Raw genomic sequence first — 18,745 nt, 5'->3', positions numbered from 1 at the left:
CAACTGTTCGCCGCGCGGCAGAAAAAAGCAGCGGCATAATGTCGCACTGTAATACTGTACCAAACAGTTTTAAATTGTATTGCGCGCACTTGGCGGCAGAGCCACCGCAGCGGCGCAGTATTACAGTGCGACATTATGCCGCTGCTTTATTCTGCCGCGCGGCGAAAAACTCGTAGTGCGCGCCTGGCCTTACACTCGTATTCTAAGAAGTTAACTCTTCTCTTCCTCCACTCGACTCGTCCTGAGGCTGAGTATTTTGATAAGTTGACATTTACGTCCTCGACTTGAGGACTTTACTCACTGGAGTCGAGCATATCAAACTCATCATCTCCCTAGCATTATACCATTTTTCACAGGGTCCGCTTACCTAACCTGAAGATTTGACAGGTCCGGTTTTTTACAGAAGCGACTGCCTGTCTGACCACAACTCACATGTCTGTACATTTTCCTTTCCCAAATGATCTACCATTAAAACTAGTCTCTCATGTCCATCTTGGGACTTCGTAACGAAAGTGGCTGCAAGGTCTTCGGATTACTTGTTTCTCTGCTCACTTACTCGGGGATTGTATTTTAGTCATTACATTCATCACATTTTGTTTCTAACTTGACTTTTAGTAGATTTGCTGCAAATGCCATCAAAGGCCAAGTGCCGAAGGGAAAACCAGCCTAATACAGGTTAGGTCACATACCGCCGAAAATGCAATTCTCGGGAATGTGGGTTTCTTGACGATGTTTTCCTTCACTGCTGAGCGCGTGATCATCATTTATGATCCAAACATAAATTCGAAAATCATTGGTTTAGTCTTAGGTTTAGGCTGAGGAAGGAAATTGAGGTTGTTGTTGTATTTAACATGACAAACTCACGACTTTTTCCCGACGGGGTAGTCAGAGGTAAATTCATCGCAAGATGAACTAAGTACCCATGCTTCACCGAGCTTTCTGTTACACCAACATGATAGGTGGTGAGCCGTATCGCCGTTTATAATGGTCGAGTCAACTTAGTGAAAACTGCACTCAAGATAAATTAATAACTCATTGGTGCAAGTCTGGTACCGGAGTTCGAATTGACGCTCCCCGTTCCAAAAGCAAACCGCAATTTTTTTTAATGTCACGTAATAATGTACTGTGTTAGAGTTCCGTGAATAAATAAAATAAACCACAGGACCACGGTCCTTCCTTTTTTACCACTAGAAACATCTCTAAAAACAAAGCTGATTTGCATAATTACTTACTATTAAATCTATTTTTGTTTACATACACAGCAAACTGATTCCGTTATATATACGATAAGCAGAATGTAATTATTAGCACGTGTATTCTAAATTTAAACAAAATAGAAAAAACAAAAGCCAAATATTTTTAACATTTTTACCGTTATTAATGTTTTTTTGTCAAATGAGGGACTTTCCAGCCAGACAAAAAAAAAAACATTCCCCAAAAACAATATACATATATGGCGCTGTGCAGATTTAAAGTGTTTACATAATTATTCAAAAATATAATGAAATGGCAGAGGCATATTATACAATAACTAATTGGTGCAAGTTTGCCTTATATGTACAGTCACGAGCAATATAATGAACCCTCTTTAGGACTCTGTCGCACTAACATATTTGACAATTAGTGAGACTTACAGTTCAATTTGTCAAAAAAGTTAATGTGAAATGGTACCAAAGTGTACACATATTAATGCTCGTGACCGTACGTATGAAAATAAAAATAATTGTTGCTTGATATTTGGATGAGATATGGTATAGAATTATGTTGCTTCTCTTTAATATGATTAGAATAATAATGGGTGGAATATGTGTCGTGCCTGGGTGTAATAACAAGAGTACTCATTTGTACCCTTTTTTTTTTTTTTTTTTTTTGACGTGACTTATTGTAGATTTGCCGCAGATGGCATTAACTACTTGGCCGGACAAATGGGGAGCGCTGAAGGCTCTCACCCGGTACAACGTTTAAGACAACAGGCCTGAGGGTGCCCAGTTGGGCGCGAACCTCGGCTCAGGGCGTCGTCAGAGAGGAAAAATATTTGAAAGAATTAATCGACCCTAGTGGGTCGATAGCGATAAGCGCTGAATGAGGGAAATCGTCGACCACGCCGGCGGGGTCGGTATCGGGGTCCTGAAGTGTTTGGTGTCGCGAGCTGATTGGCTGCCTCTATGGCTAGAGTAATCGGGTCGTCGGGATCGTATATTACGTCCTTCGGGCGCCGATACTTTTCAGTACCGTCCCTAAGCGGAATGTACTCGGAAGCCGCAACTACCAGGGGATTTGGGTGGTGCGGAGCAGAATCGAAAAAACGTTTGGAAGCTAATTTGAGCCATTGGGCAATGGTTGGCAGACCTAGGTCAATGTGCAGATTTTCATTGCGAAGGAACCACGGAGCTCCCGTGGCTAGATAAAATTATGTCTGTTATCCATGAAATTTGAAGGTTAAACGAAGGCGATTCGGTGCATTGCTATCTATATTTTTTTTTTTGGGGAACGTAGCTTGGAAGTACCACCAACCCGCAGTGGAGCAGCGTGGTGGAGCTCCATACACCCTCCGGTTGATTGAGGGGAGGCCTGTGCCCAGCAGTGGGACGTATATAGGCTGTTTATGTAGCTTGGAAAGTCCCTAATTGAACTGTAAGGACGTGTTCACACAGCATCCGATCCGAAGCCGCGAATGACGGATTTTTCTTTTCCTGCAGGACATAGCCCTAGTGGGAGAATTCACAGTTCGCGATGCAGTCTACTACTTCGGGCGGATTTACGGCATGAAAATGCCCAAACTGGCCGAACGGTTCGACTTCCTGAGCGACCTGCTAGAGTTACCGAGTGGCGGTAGATTTGTGAAGAACCTCTCTGGGGGACAGCAGCGAAGGGTGTCCCTGGCCGCAGCACTAGTCCACGAACCCGAGCTACTGATTTTGGACGAGCCTACCGTCGGTTTGGACCCTGTTTTACGGGAACGGTGAGTGGGGAGACTCCTTTACTTTACATAACATAAACTGCCTATATACGTCCCACTGCTGGGCACAGGCCTCCCCTCAATCAACCGGAGGGGGTATGGAGCATACTCCACCACGCTGCTCCACTGCGGGTTGGTGGAGGTGTTTTTACGGCTAATAGCCGGGACCAACGGCTTAACGTGCCTTCCGAAGCACGGAATCATCTTACTTTTTCGGACAATCAGGTGATTCAAGCCTGAAAGTCCTTACCAAACAAAGGACAGTCTCTCAATGTCTCCATCGGGAATCGAACCCGGACCTCCAGATCTTGAGCCTAACGCTCTAACCACTAGACCACGGAGGCAGTTAGACCACGGAGGCTGTTAGACCACGGAGGCCTTTACGAGTACTTTATACATTGTTTTCAGTTTACTCGGTTATTATCATAATTAAAGCACATAATAACGGGTTCTCCCCGAGGGAGTCTCATATCCCCATTTAAACGCAGTAAGAACCCGTTATTATGTCCTTTACTTTAATTAAGAAAAGATATTGTTGAAAAATATAGACATGGCGTACATTTGAACAGAGACAGACAATAGGCTAGCTTCCAACTAGTCAAATCAATTACTTTTTACTAAACGTCATCGTCATCATCAATTTAAGAGCCACGCTCTTGTCGGTGCAGCAATTTCCATGCTACTTTTTAGGGAAAAATAGAGCAGTGGTTTCCCTCTTGCCTTCCGCCCCGCAGTACTCTGTCTGACGCAAGTGGGATGACGCCCAGAGCTATTACAAAGCTATACTAGTACTCCTGTCCTCCGCCTCTGAATAGTACTGACAGTTACTGCTGCCCTCTGCCAGGTTCCAGGTTACAGTCCCTGTGACTTGCTCCTTCCGTCCTGCATTGCCACGTCAAAACACGAAATTACTTTAGAATTTGTATGAAAATGACGGACTTATTACGTTTTACTTAATTAAAATTCATAAATAATTTAAATAGAAAAAAGAAAATGTTTTTCGTTAGTTTTAGATGTCACTGTTTAGTAATCAGAATATCATAATTTATCTTGATCCTAGTACACAACCCAATTAATTGAGACATACCAACAGTGAATTTAACGGCTTCCGTGGTTCAGTGGAACTGGAGGTCCCGGGTTCGAGTGCCGGTGGGCACATATCACAAAACATTTGCACCCAAAAAACAAAGATAAAAGATGCATAATGTCTGTTATCCATGAAATTAGAAAATTAAAAAGAAAATCTGTACAGCGCCATCTGTATTATTTTTGAGGAACTTAGCCTGGAAAGTCCATCATTGAACTTTTTTATTAGCATATACCTACAACATAATCAATCAATCATCAATCATGATCAGCCCATTAACGTCCCCACTGCTGGGGCACGGGCCTTCCCTATGGATGGATAGGGAGATCGGGCATTAAACCACCACGCGGGCCCGGTGCGGATTGATGGTTATTAACGACTGCTAATGCAGCCGGGACCAACGGCTTAACGTGCCTTCCGAAGCACGGAGGAGCTCGAGATGAAAACTTTTTTTTGTGGTCACCCATCTTATGACCGGCCTTTGCGAAAGTTGCTTAACTTCAACAATCGCAGAAAATTAACACTATGTGGTAGGGGAATATGATAATTATTAATTAGCAATCTTTTTATAGCGTTTATTTACGTAGTACTTTTTGTATAAGATAATGTAATGTTATGCAAAACCTTGAAAAAACCATTCAAACTTTTGAAACGGAGCTTCAATGCTAGAGTGACCACAAAAACATATCACGTTGAGCTGATCATCTTCCCGGGCATGTCGTAAAATCCGACAGAGGGATTGTGGACAACTGATATATGTGATAGTCTATACAAATATATTTTTTGTTGTACATGGCAAAAGCGGCCTTATCGCTTAAAGCGATTTCTTCCAGACACCCATAAGGTGGGGAAAAAAATAATAATTAAAGATTGCGGTAGAAAAGTTAATTATTTACTTCTTCTTCTATCGTGTCGGTTATGGGTTATGGAGTACCTGATATTATTTACTTAGTAATATTGAAGAATAAAGGTTTTTTTTTTTTCAATAAATATTTTGTTTTAATTAACCTCACTATCACAAACAAGCAGTTTCCGTCGTTTTCAGCCATCCTAACTACCCTAGAAGATCTCGAATTTGCGATCTCGAATCGGGATTGCATTCCCTACTTTCTGAATTGTCAGACTGTTTGCTTTTTTATTTATTTTTTGTTATCAAATCTTCGCAATAGACAAGCCAGATTCAATCCAGGTCAAAAATTGTGGTCTCAATTTTTACCCGGATTGGAAAAATTAAAAACAAGAGACTGTGATTTTTCAAAAATGCGCATGCGTGATTTCACTATAAGGCGACAATATCCATCTTAGGACTTTGTATCAACAATGGCTGAAGTCCGAGCACTTGTGGCTCTGCCCACCCCACTAGGGTTTGCGGGCGTGAGTTTAAGTATGTATTTATTTTCGAGACATTTGGTAAAGCGGGCTGAGGAACGGTATTTGCAGGAACTGAAAAAAAAACAAAAACCCGCGCAAACAGAACTGACCCTGATTGCATGAACTTGACCGTAATAAATATGAAGCATCAACAATATTTAGTATTACTTAAGTAATATCGTCAACATGGGCCTGAATAAACAAGAATAAAACTACTTATTTATACTTATTTTAAACCTGTTAATAGGCTAGTTTCCAACTAGTCAAATGAGTTACTTTTTACTCAACGCCAAAACACGAAATTACAAAATGTCACACTTATTACATTTTTCTTTATTAAAATTCATAAATCTATAATGAGACATGTCAAAATAATGCACCTTATCGTACATGGCTATACAAATGGGAATCTCTGCGAACCGATATTGACATATCTTACACAAAGCCTGTGCAAAGGTCAATTGAAAACAAATAATTAGCAATCGGACAAGAAGTTCCCAATGCCGCCGCCATTGTTTTAATTTTGCGTAACACCATAACCACTGCCGGGTTGGCAGTGGTATTGTTTTATGGCTGAGATGGTGTAATAATCTATAGTATGATGGACACTTCTATTGTGGAAAATGTATGTGACTCAAAGGTATAATGCAAGTAGAATTTACTTACATAAACTGCCTATATACGTCCCACTGCTGGGCACAGGCCTCCCCTCAATCAACCCACTGCGGGTTGGTGGAGAAATTTACTTACTTACAATAAACTTTTTCTATTTTTAACCGACTCCAAGAGAGGTTGTCAATGAAGGACTTTCCAAGCTACATTCACCAAAAACAATATCGTTTGACCTTCTAATTTCATGGATAACAGACATGCATATCTTTCATCTACACCCAGGCACAATGACATCTTCCACCCATTATTATCTGCTCCGAGGGTGGGTCTTAGATTTCATCATTCATCGTCATCACCTTTCATTAATCATCAAGAAAAAAAATACGTAATTTGGGGAAAACATTATATTATTATTATAGGTATATTTTTTTCATATATGGATTACATTATATTGAGTATTTATTAATATATGTACGTATAATATAGAGTATTTAGTATATTAACTTTAGTTTTACTTTTAGGTATTTATTTATTGATAATTTTATTTCTATTTTTTGTTTTGTTGCACCATCCCGCATCCAAGTTGTAAATGTTTGTTTCCTTTTGTTGGTTGCCTGGAACAAATTGCTCTAGAGCAATAAGGCCGCCCAAATTGTACTGTATTCATGTGTTTTGTCTGATTGTTGAAATTTTAGTTCTGTGCAATAAAGTATATTTGATTTGATTTGATTTGAAAACAAAAATAATAGAAGTATTTTTCAAGAGAAATCGCGTATATTTCATTTGGGAAATTGGGTAGTTTCCTAGGTCACAGATAAATTATGAAATTCTGATTACTAAATAAAGACAGATCTAATGATAACAAAAAACGTTTTCTTTTTTTCTGTTTAACTTTTTATAATTTTAATAAAGAAAAATGTAATAATAAGTGCGACATTTTGCCACGTTTTTTTATGACGTCACAGGTTGCTGTTTCACACATATTCCATAGTTATTTCCTGTCTTGTCGTTTAGTAAAAAGTAACTGATTTGACTAGTTGGAAACTAGCCTATTCCCACATACATTATACATACATACAAACGAATTTCTACAAATCGTATTGAAACATAGAGTAGTCCCACAATAACTCTGCAATGGACCGACAACGGTAGTATTTTTTTTTTACATGGTGAGACCCATTATAATGCAATAACTCATTTTGATACTTTATATTTATTTTTTGTTACGATATTTGTTAAGATATTTTTGTTATTTAGGGAAACAGGTATTCATTGTATTTTTGTGTTTGTACTCAATCCTTTTTTTCTTAAAATAATTCTTATCTTCTCTTTTCTATTTTCAGTATCTGGGAATTCCTAGCTGAGTTAGCGCGAGGAGGGACTACTGTCATCATCACCACACACTACATTGACGAAACCAAACAAGCACACAAGGTAACATAACATAAGCTCACGACTATATCCTAATTGGGGTAGCCAGAGGTACATCCATCGCAAGATGAACTAAGTACCCACACCTCACTGAGCTTTCTGTTAGACCTACGTGGCCGCGTGGTGGCGACCCGTATCGCCGTTTATAATGGTCGAGCAAACCGTGCTAGCCTTGTTTTTAAAATAATATAGGAACAATTGGTTTGACCACAATCTCACCTGGTAAATGACGATATCTAAATGAATGCCTATTCACTCTAGCCTTGAAGGCTCTCAGATTATAACGAGTTGGAAATACAAACGACGGCAGACAGTTCCAGTTCTTTGCTGTTCGCATAAAAAAAGAAAAGGCAAAACGTTTAGTGCAGATTGGCGGTATATCTGTCGTGGCCAGATCGTAGAATAATCATTTCATGATGTGTTCGACCATTTCATGAAATTTTCATATTTCATGAACATTGATAGGTGAATAAAATTTGCGGTAAAAATGTGAGAAATATTTAGTTTAAGTACCTTTAAAAGTGATCTGTATATTATGTGATGACGTGGCAGATAGCATCTGGAAAAATCTAAAGAGCTAATCTAATCTAAATAACTAGCTACATATTACTGCGGCAATGATAATAATATAATAATGCTGGTTTTAATATACGAAAAGGTACATATAAAAATATAAATTTAATAAGACTAATATTTTTAAAGAATTCGAATATTTCGATAATTATCAAAAAAAAAATATTATTAAAAATATAAGTCTGTTTTTTTAGAAAAAAGGTTTTATTTAAAATAAATAAATAATACTGGACAATTTTATCAAAAAAGTCATCGTTAAAAACCTTTAAATCAATTATAAATAATTGTGTTATTTTTTTTATGATAATAATATGACGTTTGCAAAAGTTTTTTGATTAGATAATAATGGCCAGTTATTTACTTAAGAATAAGTAATAGTTTTTTTGATAATAGGAACATTTTGAATTATGGAATTAATGCAATGTGTTTTGGCAAGTTTTTATTATTGAATTATTTTTTTAAATGTTATATTTTTATCGGACGTAAATCTCGCCGTATAGGTACTGCAGACTAAGCAGCATGGTCTTATGATCTTAGCCTGTCCCTTAAGTAGGCCAAAAGTAAAAAAGTAAATCATGCCGCCATTATTTCTTCTTTGTTTGAATGTCTTTGAATAAGGCTTTTTTAGCGGGAAACGGGAACGGGACAGTTGCTTTCTTCATTGAATGATCTAAATAATTAATACGAAGTGGTGTTTTGTGGTTAATGATCGCATTAAGTTAGTCAGAAGACATTCGCGAGTGTTATTATATTGGAGTATTCAATAAACAAAGTGTATCTGCCTATTTTCGCTTCGTGCTAGGAAGCCGCTTCATAGCTCAAAAGTTTATGCGGACTTTTGAGTTAATTCGTTTGGGGTTCGGAGTAGGAGTCTACTCCGAGGGTGGGGGCTTAGGTTTCATCATCATCATTCATCACCTTTCACTATTTCATTAATCATCAAGAAAAAAATACGTCAGACATGGCTGTATGGGCATAGTTCCCTTTGCCTTACCCTTCGGGGAAAACCAAACCAAAAAAAAAAATGTCTTTGAATAAGGCTTTTTAGCGGGAAACGCTCAGAACAATAACTAAAGCATAGAAGGAAGGCTAAAATAGCAACAGAACTCTATAATTCTGCTCTACTTTATCTTACGGAACCGGCGTAATGTTAGACAAAGACGCATATACAAAAATTGTTTCGTAATTTCGTAGGTTGTCACAAGTTTTTCATTGCCTAGTGTTGGGTTTCACTTTAGTAATATGTCGATAAAATTAAATTTACTTACAATTAATGTCGATAATTTTTTTTTACAAGATTTCTTTTTGTAGGATGCAATTATCTTCTTCTTGATGAAAGGAGACTCTGTCTCTGATAGGTAAGTATCTAACCATTTTTGGATTATATTGTCTGGTTTATATTAGTTTGGAGCTGCAGCTCACATTCAGGAAGGAAAGAAAATAGCCAACTGTTATCGTTTCATCGGTAAGTATTTTGTAATATTCGAATTTATTTATGATGTCATCCGCCGTGCACTGGTGTCGATCGACGTGCCGTGCAAGTTGGAACAGCCGGGTCTAAGCCGCACAGACGGTAAGAGGCCCGATGGGCTCACGCCATAGACATAGAAAAGAGTATGGACTGGAAATACCTACAGAAAAAACGTGCCACTCTGTAAACATAAAATGGCGGTCTTTACTAGGGCTACGAGCTGTTTCAATACTAGGATTACCATACTCGTACCTACTAGATATAGCATTATACTTAAAAAAATACGGCATACGAGTATTCATAAGAGAACAGAAAGGGAAAGTAAAAGGTAGGTAGGTGGTGTACTGTATCTTTCGTGTAAAACTTGTAAGTATTGTATGTTGTGTGCAATAAAGTATATTTGTATTTGTAAAGGAAGGTTTAGTCAAGATTTATCTAAGTCGCTTACACAAATCTATAACATTCATTACATTCTTTATTGCGCTCAGTTCGTATCAACCTGGAGTGTTGGAGTAGGAGTAAATAAGAACAGGAGGTAAAATGAAATATAAATTAGATCGTAAATCTGTTCATTAGCAAGTATTTATTTCACACGTTATTAATTATGTACATTATATTTACAATAAATACAAATTTATTAATTTCTAAACAGTGTCAATTTGTTTAGAAACTGTCTTTGTGACACCCTGTCACATTGATTTTTTTTTCATTAAGTCGTTTGATCTTGAGGCGTGACTTGTTCAGCTTTTCTTTTAAATTTTTCATCTCGTCTTCTTGAACTGACTGAAATAAAGTTTAATAATAATGTTAAAATAGTGTATGTACAAAATAATCTATAAAAATAAAAGTAAAATATAATATCTGATTTAAGTGCATTGTGCAGCTGGTTGAATTATACACTCTATATATGTATATCATGTTAAAAATATAAAAAGAAAATTATTTGATATACCTTTTCTTGTAAATCCAGTCGACACTTTTGGATTTAATATCTGAAATCAAAGATAATAATCATTTACTTATATAAAACGTGTACAACTCATAATTGTTTAGACATAAAACAACTACAGACTTAGTATATACTAAGTTTATTAAGTACAAAATACTATGTAGTTGAATGATAGATAGTATAAACGTGTTGTGATAACATGATACAAATATCTTATCTATCTAGCCAGCAGTGAGATGATGCAGGCTAGGCTGAAATTTAAATATAAATTTAAACACCATTTCATCTGTCTGATCTATAATGTTCAATGTAGGAATAGCATCGTCTCGAAGACGCCTCCACTTTGAATTAGGAACACACATAAATGAATCCGCAGTAAAATGTTTCGAGCAAATACGGCTGTACTTATTTGGAATCCAATTTCGTCTATTAATGCGAATTATCCATTCTTTCTCTTTGTTATCGTCTACAGGAAATCTAAAAATTAAAAGTATCGATAATTTTAGTACATCACTATGGACAATCAACATAACCTCAAATCAATTCCGTATTCATCGATAAAATGTATAATATAATGGATATCTCAAATATTTTATGCTACAAATCTATTCAGCAAAACATATTACTTTCCTAAAATTGTTCAGCAGTTCACATTTCACTAGAAAATTACAAAAAACTTACCGATGAAACGACAGAAGTTGTTGGCTATTTTCTTTTCTTCCTGAATGTGAGCTGCAGCCCCATACCACACAAGACATAATGTCACAGAGTCGAGACACTCAATTATTTGATATAAATAAAAGTTTCTTTCCATTTATTTGGAAAAATATTGTTAAATTATCACTTAAAACAATCTGAACACAAGACACTCGTAAACAAAGTTCACGCGACCGTGTCAAATAGTTCGGTAAATATAAGTAAAATCTTCTTATGTTATGTTACTATGTATTTGGCCGAGTTAAAATGAGTCCAATAGGTCCAAATGACATTTCATGTTGTGACAACTTGTGACAACCTCGGAAAAAATGAAGCAAAGAGGGAATCATTTGTCCTTTTCTCACTCATAGTTTGTGTCGTAAGCTAGAAGAGAGCCGGTTTATAGTTTCTGAATTCTTATTTTAGCCTTCCTTCTATGCTTTAGTTATTGTTCTGAGGGGAAACGGGAACGGGACAGTTGCTTTCTTCATTGAATGATCTAAATAATTAATACGAAGTGGTGTTTTGTGGTTAATGATCGCATTAAGTTAGTCGGAAGACATTCGCGAGTGTTATTACATTGGAGTATTCAATAAACAAAGTGTATCTGCCTATTTTCGCTTCGTGCTAGGAAGCCGCTTCATAGCTCAAAAGTTTATGCGGACTTTTGAGTTAATTCGTTTGGGGTTCGGAGTAGGAGTCTACTCCGAGGGTGGGGGCTTAGGTTTCATCATCATCATTCATCACCTTTCACCATTTCATTAATCATCAAGAAAAAAAATACGTCAGACATGGCTGTATGGGCATAGTTCCCTTTGCCTTACCCTTCGGGGAAAACCAAACCAAAAAAAAAAAAAAATGTCTTTGAATCTCAGAACAATAACTAAAGCATAGAAGGAAGGCTAAAATAGCAACAGAACTCTATAATTCTGCTCTACTTTATCTTACGGAACTGGCGTAATGTTAGACAAAGACGCATATACAAAAATTGTTTCGTAATTTCGTAGGTTGTCACAGGTTTTTCATTGCCTAGTGTTGGGTTTCACTTTAGTAATATGTCGATAAAATTAAATTTAGTTACAATTAATGTCGATAATTTTTTTTTCAAGATTTCTTTTTGTAGGATGCAATTATCTTCTTCTTGATGAAAGGAGACTCTGTCTCTGATAGGTAAGTATCTAACCATTTTTGGATTATATTGTCTGGTTTATATTAGTTTGGAGCTGCAGCTCACTTTCAGGAAGGAAAGAAAATAGCCAACTGTTATCGTTTCATCGGTAAGTATTTTGTAATATTCGAATTTATTTATGATGTCATCCGCCGTGCACTGGTGTCGATCGACGTGCCGTGCAAATTGGAACCGCGCCGGGTCTAAGCCGCACAGACGGTAAGAGGCCCGATGGGCTCACGCTCATACCCTGGGGGAGGGGGCGTGATTTATTGTGGGACGCGACCTGCGCTTGCACGTTTGCAGCAACGCACCTGCCCCGTACTACTCGAACCGCAGGGGCGGCTGCCGAGTGGGCCGCTAGCCAAAAGCTGGCGAAATATGGGAATTTAACGCGGACCAACGATTTTGTCCCTTTTGCCGTCGAGACTTCGGGTGTGTGGTGTTCGGCCGTAATTACCATTTCATCTGTCTGATCTATAATGTTCAATGTAGGAATAGCATCGTCTCGAAGACGTCTCCACTTCGAATTAGGAACACACATAAACGAATCCGCAGTAAAATGTTTCGAGCAAATACGGCTGTACTTATTTAGAATCCAATGCGAATTATCCACTCTTTCTTTTTGTTATCGTCTACAGGAAATCTAAAAATTAAAAGTATCGATAATTTTAGTACATCACTATGGACAATCAACATAACCTCAAATCAATTCCGTATTCATCGATAAAACGTATAATATAATGGATATCTCAAATATTTTATGCTACAAATCTATTCAGCAAAACATATTACTTTCCTAAAATTGTTCAGCAGTTCACATTTCACTAGAAAATTACAAAAAACTTACCGATGAAACGACAGAAGTTGTTGGCTATTTTCTTTTCTTCCTGAATGTGAGCTGCAGCCCCATACCACACAAGACATAATGTCACTGAGTTGAGACACTCAATTATTTGATATAAATAAAAGTTTCTTTCCATTTATTTGGAAAAATATTGTTAAATTACCACTTAAAACAATCTGAACACAAGACACTCGTAAACAACGTTCTCGCGACCGTGTCAAATAGTTCGATAAATATAAGTAAAATCTTCTTATGTTATGTTATATTTATTTGGCCGAGTTAAAATGAGTCCAATAGGTCCAAATGACATTTCATGTTTGGACAACCTCGGAAAAAATGAAGCAAAGAGCGAATAATTTGTCCTTTTCTCACTCATAGTTTGTGTCGTAAGCTAGAAGAGAGCCGGTTTATAGTTTCTGAATTTTTATTTTAGCCTTCCTTCTATGCTTTAGTTATTGTTCTGAGCTTTGAATAATAAAAATAATAGTAATTTATAGACGTAGGTACTACAGATTGATTGTTACGATTCATTCCGCAACTTTAAAAGACAATATTTAAAAACGTTACAGTGCATTAGTATGACCAAACGATTGAGAAACGTTGAGATGCAATGATAATAGGCGTTTTCAAGGCTAGTGTGATCCATTATGAATTGTCTCGGAACATGCAATGTTTTCAGTTATTTATGATTAAATCTGTTGCATTGTGATACGTACTTACCTACCTAGGGTTCACTATATGAATCGGTAAGTACATAGTCATAATATAACTTATATATTCGAATACGCCAGTCTTTTAAAATATCGGATGTTGCAATAAAATTGTATAAGTCTACTTTTTTTGGGATATTATTACCAATAATAGTAATAGATTAAGTTTTCAGCTTCGAAAGGCCTGTGCTAACTGCGCTGCGTGATGATCAGAAAACCTCGAATAATTCGTTATTTTTCTTTTTCAAGTTTTGGCTTATTATTTCTGTAAGATGCATCCCTCGGCAAAATTCACTTTCTACGATTTTTAGTTGACAAAATTCACTACAATCGTAGTCAAATCGTAGCTGTGTTAGTGCATTAAAACTTGAGATAAATTACTTCAAATATTAGCTATTTTTCATAAGAACTTCGAAATTATAATATATGATAATTATCATTGATGTGACGTTCCCGCCAATTTTACTACTTTGGTTATATTACGTAAAAATATGTAAAAAGAACTTTATGAACTAGCCTTTAGGCAGATACCTAAGACCAGAGTACCTACAAGACATCAAATTGAAAAAAAAAAGAGTTTACAACAGGAACATATTCCCACTTTGGGAACTTTCCCGGGAACAGCACATCACTGCATGTAAATAATTCCTTGGGTAGTTTCCACGTCAAAGATAAATAATCAAATTCTGATTACTAAATAAAACTAACAAAATACGTATTCTTTTTTCTATTTTTTGAATTTTAATTAACAAAAACGCAATAATATGTGCGTCATTTTGTCACGTTTTTCTGTGACGTCACAGTGTGCTTTTTCATTCAAATTCCATAGTAATTTCGTGTATTGACGTTTAGTAAAAAGTAACTGATTTGACTAGTTGGAAACTAGCCTATTTCGACTTACGAGTATAGCCCGCATCTTTCTATGGCGGAACTCTCAACAATGTAATTGAATACACTTCATGGTCATTAGGTGCAACGATGGTGTAACATAAACGACTGATTACTAGTAACTATTATTAGATTACCATCTTGACATCAGACGGAACGTAAATTAATAGATCAGGATTCCTATTGTTGATAGTAATATTGTTAATAAGTATTAGCTTGTATTATTTTGTATATTTTCCTGATATGTCGCTTGCTCATGTAAGTCGCTCTGGACCCTAACGTTAAATTAATAAAACTACATTCGTTGGTGCTAATTCCTGTAAACACCATCTAATTTTATTTTACGTTACTTATATCTGTAATTTTCTTATCCGCCGAAAAGGAAAGGGACGGGTAATCGACAGGAATAAAATTTATGGAACACACGTCAATTTTAAGCACAAATCTAAAACAACCGTCTAAAAATTTTACATTGGCCAATAACCCGCCAGAATTATGTTGACAGTACACGTCAAATGGTTTGCATACCAGCGAGATATCTTTTTGATTCGCCCGGGTTATTCATTCATTTACTCATTCTTCCTAAAATTAAGAGCTGTCAATCATCCATCCCTTTCCTTTTCGGCGGATAAGAAAATTACAGGTATAACTTAAAGTAAAATTAGTAGGTGTCTGCAGGAATTGGGGCCAATATGTGGTTTAGGTTAGCGAAACCTTGCAATAGACACGCTAGTTTTATCCAGGTAAAAATTTGCGGTCTCAATTTTTACCCGGATTCAAATTAATTGAAAGAAATCAAGGTTTTCTTGAAGAGAATCACATCACTAAACTTCCCTTTAAGACGGCGATATTTTTTTTATATATGTTCCAGTATTTTTGTTAAAAGTAAGTACGTCACTTAAGGAGCCTTCAAGCAAAATGAGGGAAATATCCAGGCTTCTTCAAAAAAAAAATATGGGGATGTTCAGATTTAACGTGATAATTACCTATTCTAAATTTTTAAATATTTTTTATCTTTTTTTATATTTTTAAGATTTTAAAAGGTATCTACTAAATACTTGCAAATATAAGAAGTACGAGACACTAAGGACAAGTTTGATAACTTATCTGCCGGATAAAGCGCTTGTTAGCAGTCATCATCATCAGCCCATTAACGTCCCCACTGGGGCACGGGGCTTCCCTATGGATGGATACGGAGATCGGACCTTAAACCATCACGCGGGCCCAGTGCGGATTGATGGTTATTAACGATTGCTAATGCAGCCGGGACCAGCGGCTTGACGTGCCTTCCGAAACACGGAGGAGCTCGAGATGAAAACTTTTTTTTGTGGTCACCCATCCTATGACCGGCCTTTGCGAAAGTTGCTTAACTTCAACAATCGCAGACCGAGCGCGTTTACCGCTGCGCCACCGAGCTCCTCATCTGTTAGCAGTACTATCCCCATGAATAAGTTCCCAGACGTCATTCATACTAGGAAGTGATTAAAAGGCATTAGTTTTATGACCCTACTCAGAAAGCCTATGATCATAAATTGTTATAAACATTAATTTAATATACCTATAAAATAAATGATGATAGGGCTGGCAGAGGAAGACCGAGAAGGACTTACGATGACCAAATTGGAGATGTCCTTAGAAAAGGTTCAATACGATCTACTCTGAACCGGCGTGCGTGTATGAAGCGATTGATGAATGTGGAGGAAGCAAGAGAAGTGTGTCAGGATCGAAGCAAATGGAATTCTATAGTCTCTGCTTACCCCGGTGGGAAATAGGCGTGAGTTTATGTATGTATGTATGTATAAAATAAATTGTATACTGTGGTCAAGGTTCAATGGTTCAAAGGTTCTAGTTTAGATTAGGGATTCACGAACCTAAAACTGGGTAAACATCTAAAATAAAATGGATAAACCTTATTAAAACGCAAAACGACGAAGCTTGACGAAGCTTGTGTGGATTTCATTGCAGTCAACTAAAACAGTAAAACTAAAATCCGTATTTTAGTTACATTTTTGACGAAGCCTGTGTTGGATGCCGAGTAGTTTTGTTTTTTTTTTATTATAAATTAAAGCGAAATAAAAAACAAATTTAAAACGCAATCACTGAATATAGTTTTGTTTTTAACCGACTTCAAAAAAATATATAGAATAAAATATTCTTATTTTGTTATTCCAGATCGGGCTCCTCAGGGACGGACAACTACTAGCGGAGGACTCCCCTGAGGGGATCCTGAGGAAGTTCGACTGCGACACGTTGGAGGAAGCGTTCCTCAAGCTGGCGTTACGGCAGCATCAGCTACCTCGACGGAGATCCAGTGAGTCTTTTAACTTGTACGGTCACGCGTACTAATATGATCAGAAGCGGTCAGGTACGCAGGATATATTAAGGTGCGCAGACGTTCGCGCAAAACGCAGGCGCACACACTCGTCTTACCCCTCCTTGCTTCAGTGGAACGGAAAACCGATACGACTGAAGGAGAGGTCAGATGATGTGTCTGGCCGACGATAACTATTTGCCCTCTACCGTCGCCCTAGGCCATCCGCCTTGCCTTGCTGAGTCGCCAAGTCAGCCAAGCCCTTTTGCATATCTGCATTGGGCTGCCTTTCTCACCGAAACAGACTTTATGCGCTTTGCGCGAGGGAAGCGCATACGAAACTTGCCCACCGAAGTAGCAAGCCCCTCATCCAGGTTTAGCCCGTGCGCCGACACGATTTGCCCTACTAATATATATACACTTTGATACCACGTCACATTAACTTATTTGACAAATTAAACCGTAAGTCTCATTAAATGTCAAATATGATAGTGCGGCAGGGTTGTAAAGTGGGTACATGATGTTACTCATGACTGTGGATGGAAAGAGGACAAGGAAAGGACTTTGCAAGCTTCAATCACCTGATTATCCGAAAAAGTAAGTTGATTCCGTGCTTCGATAACAACACGTCCACCAACCCGCAGTTAAGCAGCGTGGTGGAGTATGCTCCATACCTCATCCGGTTGATTGAGGGGAGGCCTATGCCCACTGGGACGTATATCGGCTGTTCATATGATCTATGTTATGGAAAAAGGACATCAGATTCTGAAAGCTGATATATAAGCTCACGTCTATAACCCAATTAGGGTAGTCAGAGGTACATCAATCACAAGATGAACTAAGTACCCACGTCTCACTGAGCTTTCAGCTGCTTTCAGTTAGACTAAAGTGATAGATGGTGAGCCGTATCGCCGTCTATAATGGTCGCGCCAACTGTGTTAGTGAAAACTCAATACAGCGTTTACGCTCTTGGGGTTTAATGACGACATATTAATAATGTTTGTAACAATAAATAATACTTAAATAAAAACTCATTGGTCCAAATCCGGTACCGGTGTTCGAACCGGAAGTCTAACATGGGATTTAAAAAAAAACTGTAATAAAAAAGTACTAGTGCGATATTTTATGCGGTACTTTATTTAGGTACCTAAAAGCGGTGCAAGAAGAGCTACTTTACAAGCAAGTATGTTGTAAATTCTATTACGATTTCCAGCTCTAACCGGGTCCCCTGATGTCATCCCCGAGAGTCGAATCCCGGCCGTGGAGAGTCGCTACCAGTCCAGCGAATCATTCAACGTAGTCACCAGCAGTACTGATGTAAGACGACATTCCACAGAATCAAAAATAAGTTGTATTCTATTAAAAAAATAAACTAAAACTTGACTACGGAAAAATCGTGCTCTAAAAAATATGAAAAAAAATCTCGATCAGGGAGATTAGCCAAGTGGAATTATCTCCCACAGTATTCGATTTCAATTAGACCCTGTACTGTCACGAGCATTAATACGTATCACTTTGGTACCATGTCACATTAACTTTATTGACAAATTGAACTGTAAGTCTCACTAAATGTCAAATATGTTAGTGCGACAGAGTCCTAAAGTGGGTACATTATATTGCTCATGACTGGACATACTTAGCGGTCAAACACTAATTAAAATTAAAATTTATT

The 18,745-nt window shown here is 37.4% G+C and overlaps 1 protein-coding gene across 2 annotated transcripts in view; it reads left to right on the top strand.

The window, feature by feature from the left end:
• The window catches only part of LOC126377029 (ABC transporter G family member 20-like), a 79,680-nt gene that overhangs the window by 45,987 nt on the left and 14,948 nt on the right, over positions 1–18,745 (top strand). For both annotated transcript variants that reach the window (XR_007567780.1, XM_050024644.1), the window contains exons 4-7: positions 2,700–2,962; positions 7,373–7,463; positions 16,935–17,073; positions 18,287–18,390. Coding sequence is in view for 1 of the 2 variants with exons in the window: in XM_050024644.1 (XP_049880601.1) it covers positions 2,700–2,962; positions 7,373–7,463; positions 16,935–17,073; positions 18,287–18,390 (597 nt within the window). In the remaining variant the exon portion in view is untranslated. The remainder of the gene's footprint in view (positions 1–2,699; positions 2,963–7,372; positions 7,464–16,934; positions 17,074–18,286; positions 18,391–18,745) is intronic.

Source organism: Pectinophora gossypiella, chromosome 22 (genome assembly GCF_024362695.1).
Source record: "Pectinophora gossypiella chromosome 22, ilPecGoss1.1, whole genome shotgun sequence".
NCBI lineage: Eukaryota > Metazoa > Arthropoda > Insecta > Lepidoptera > Gelechiidae > Pectinophora > Pectinophora gossypiella.
Note: the sequence above shows the minus strand (reverse complement) of the source record. Positions and strands in the feature narration are given on the sequence as shown.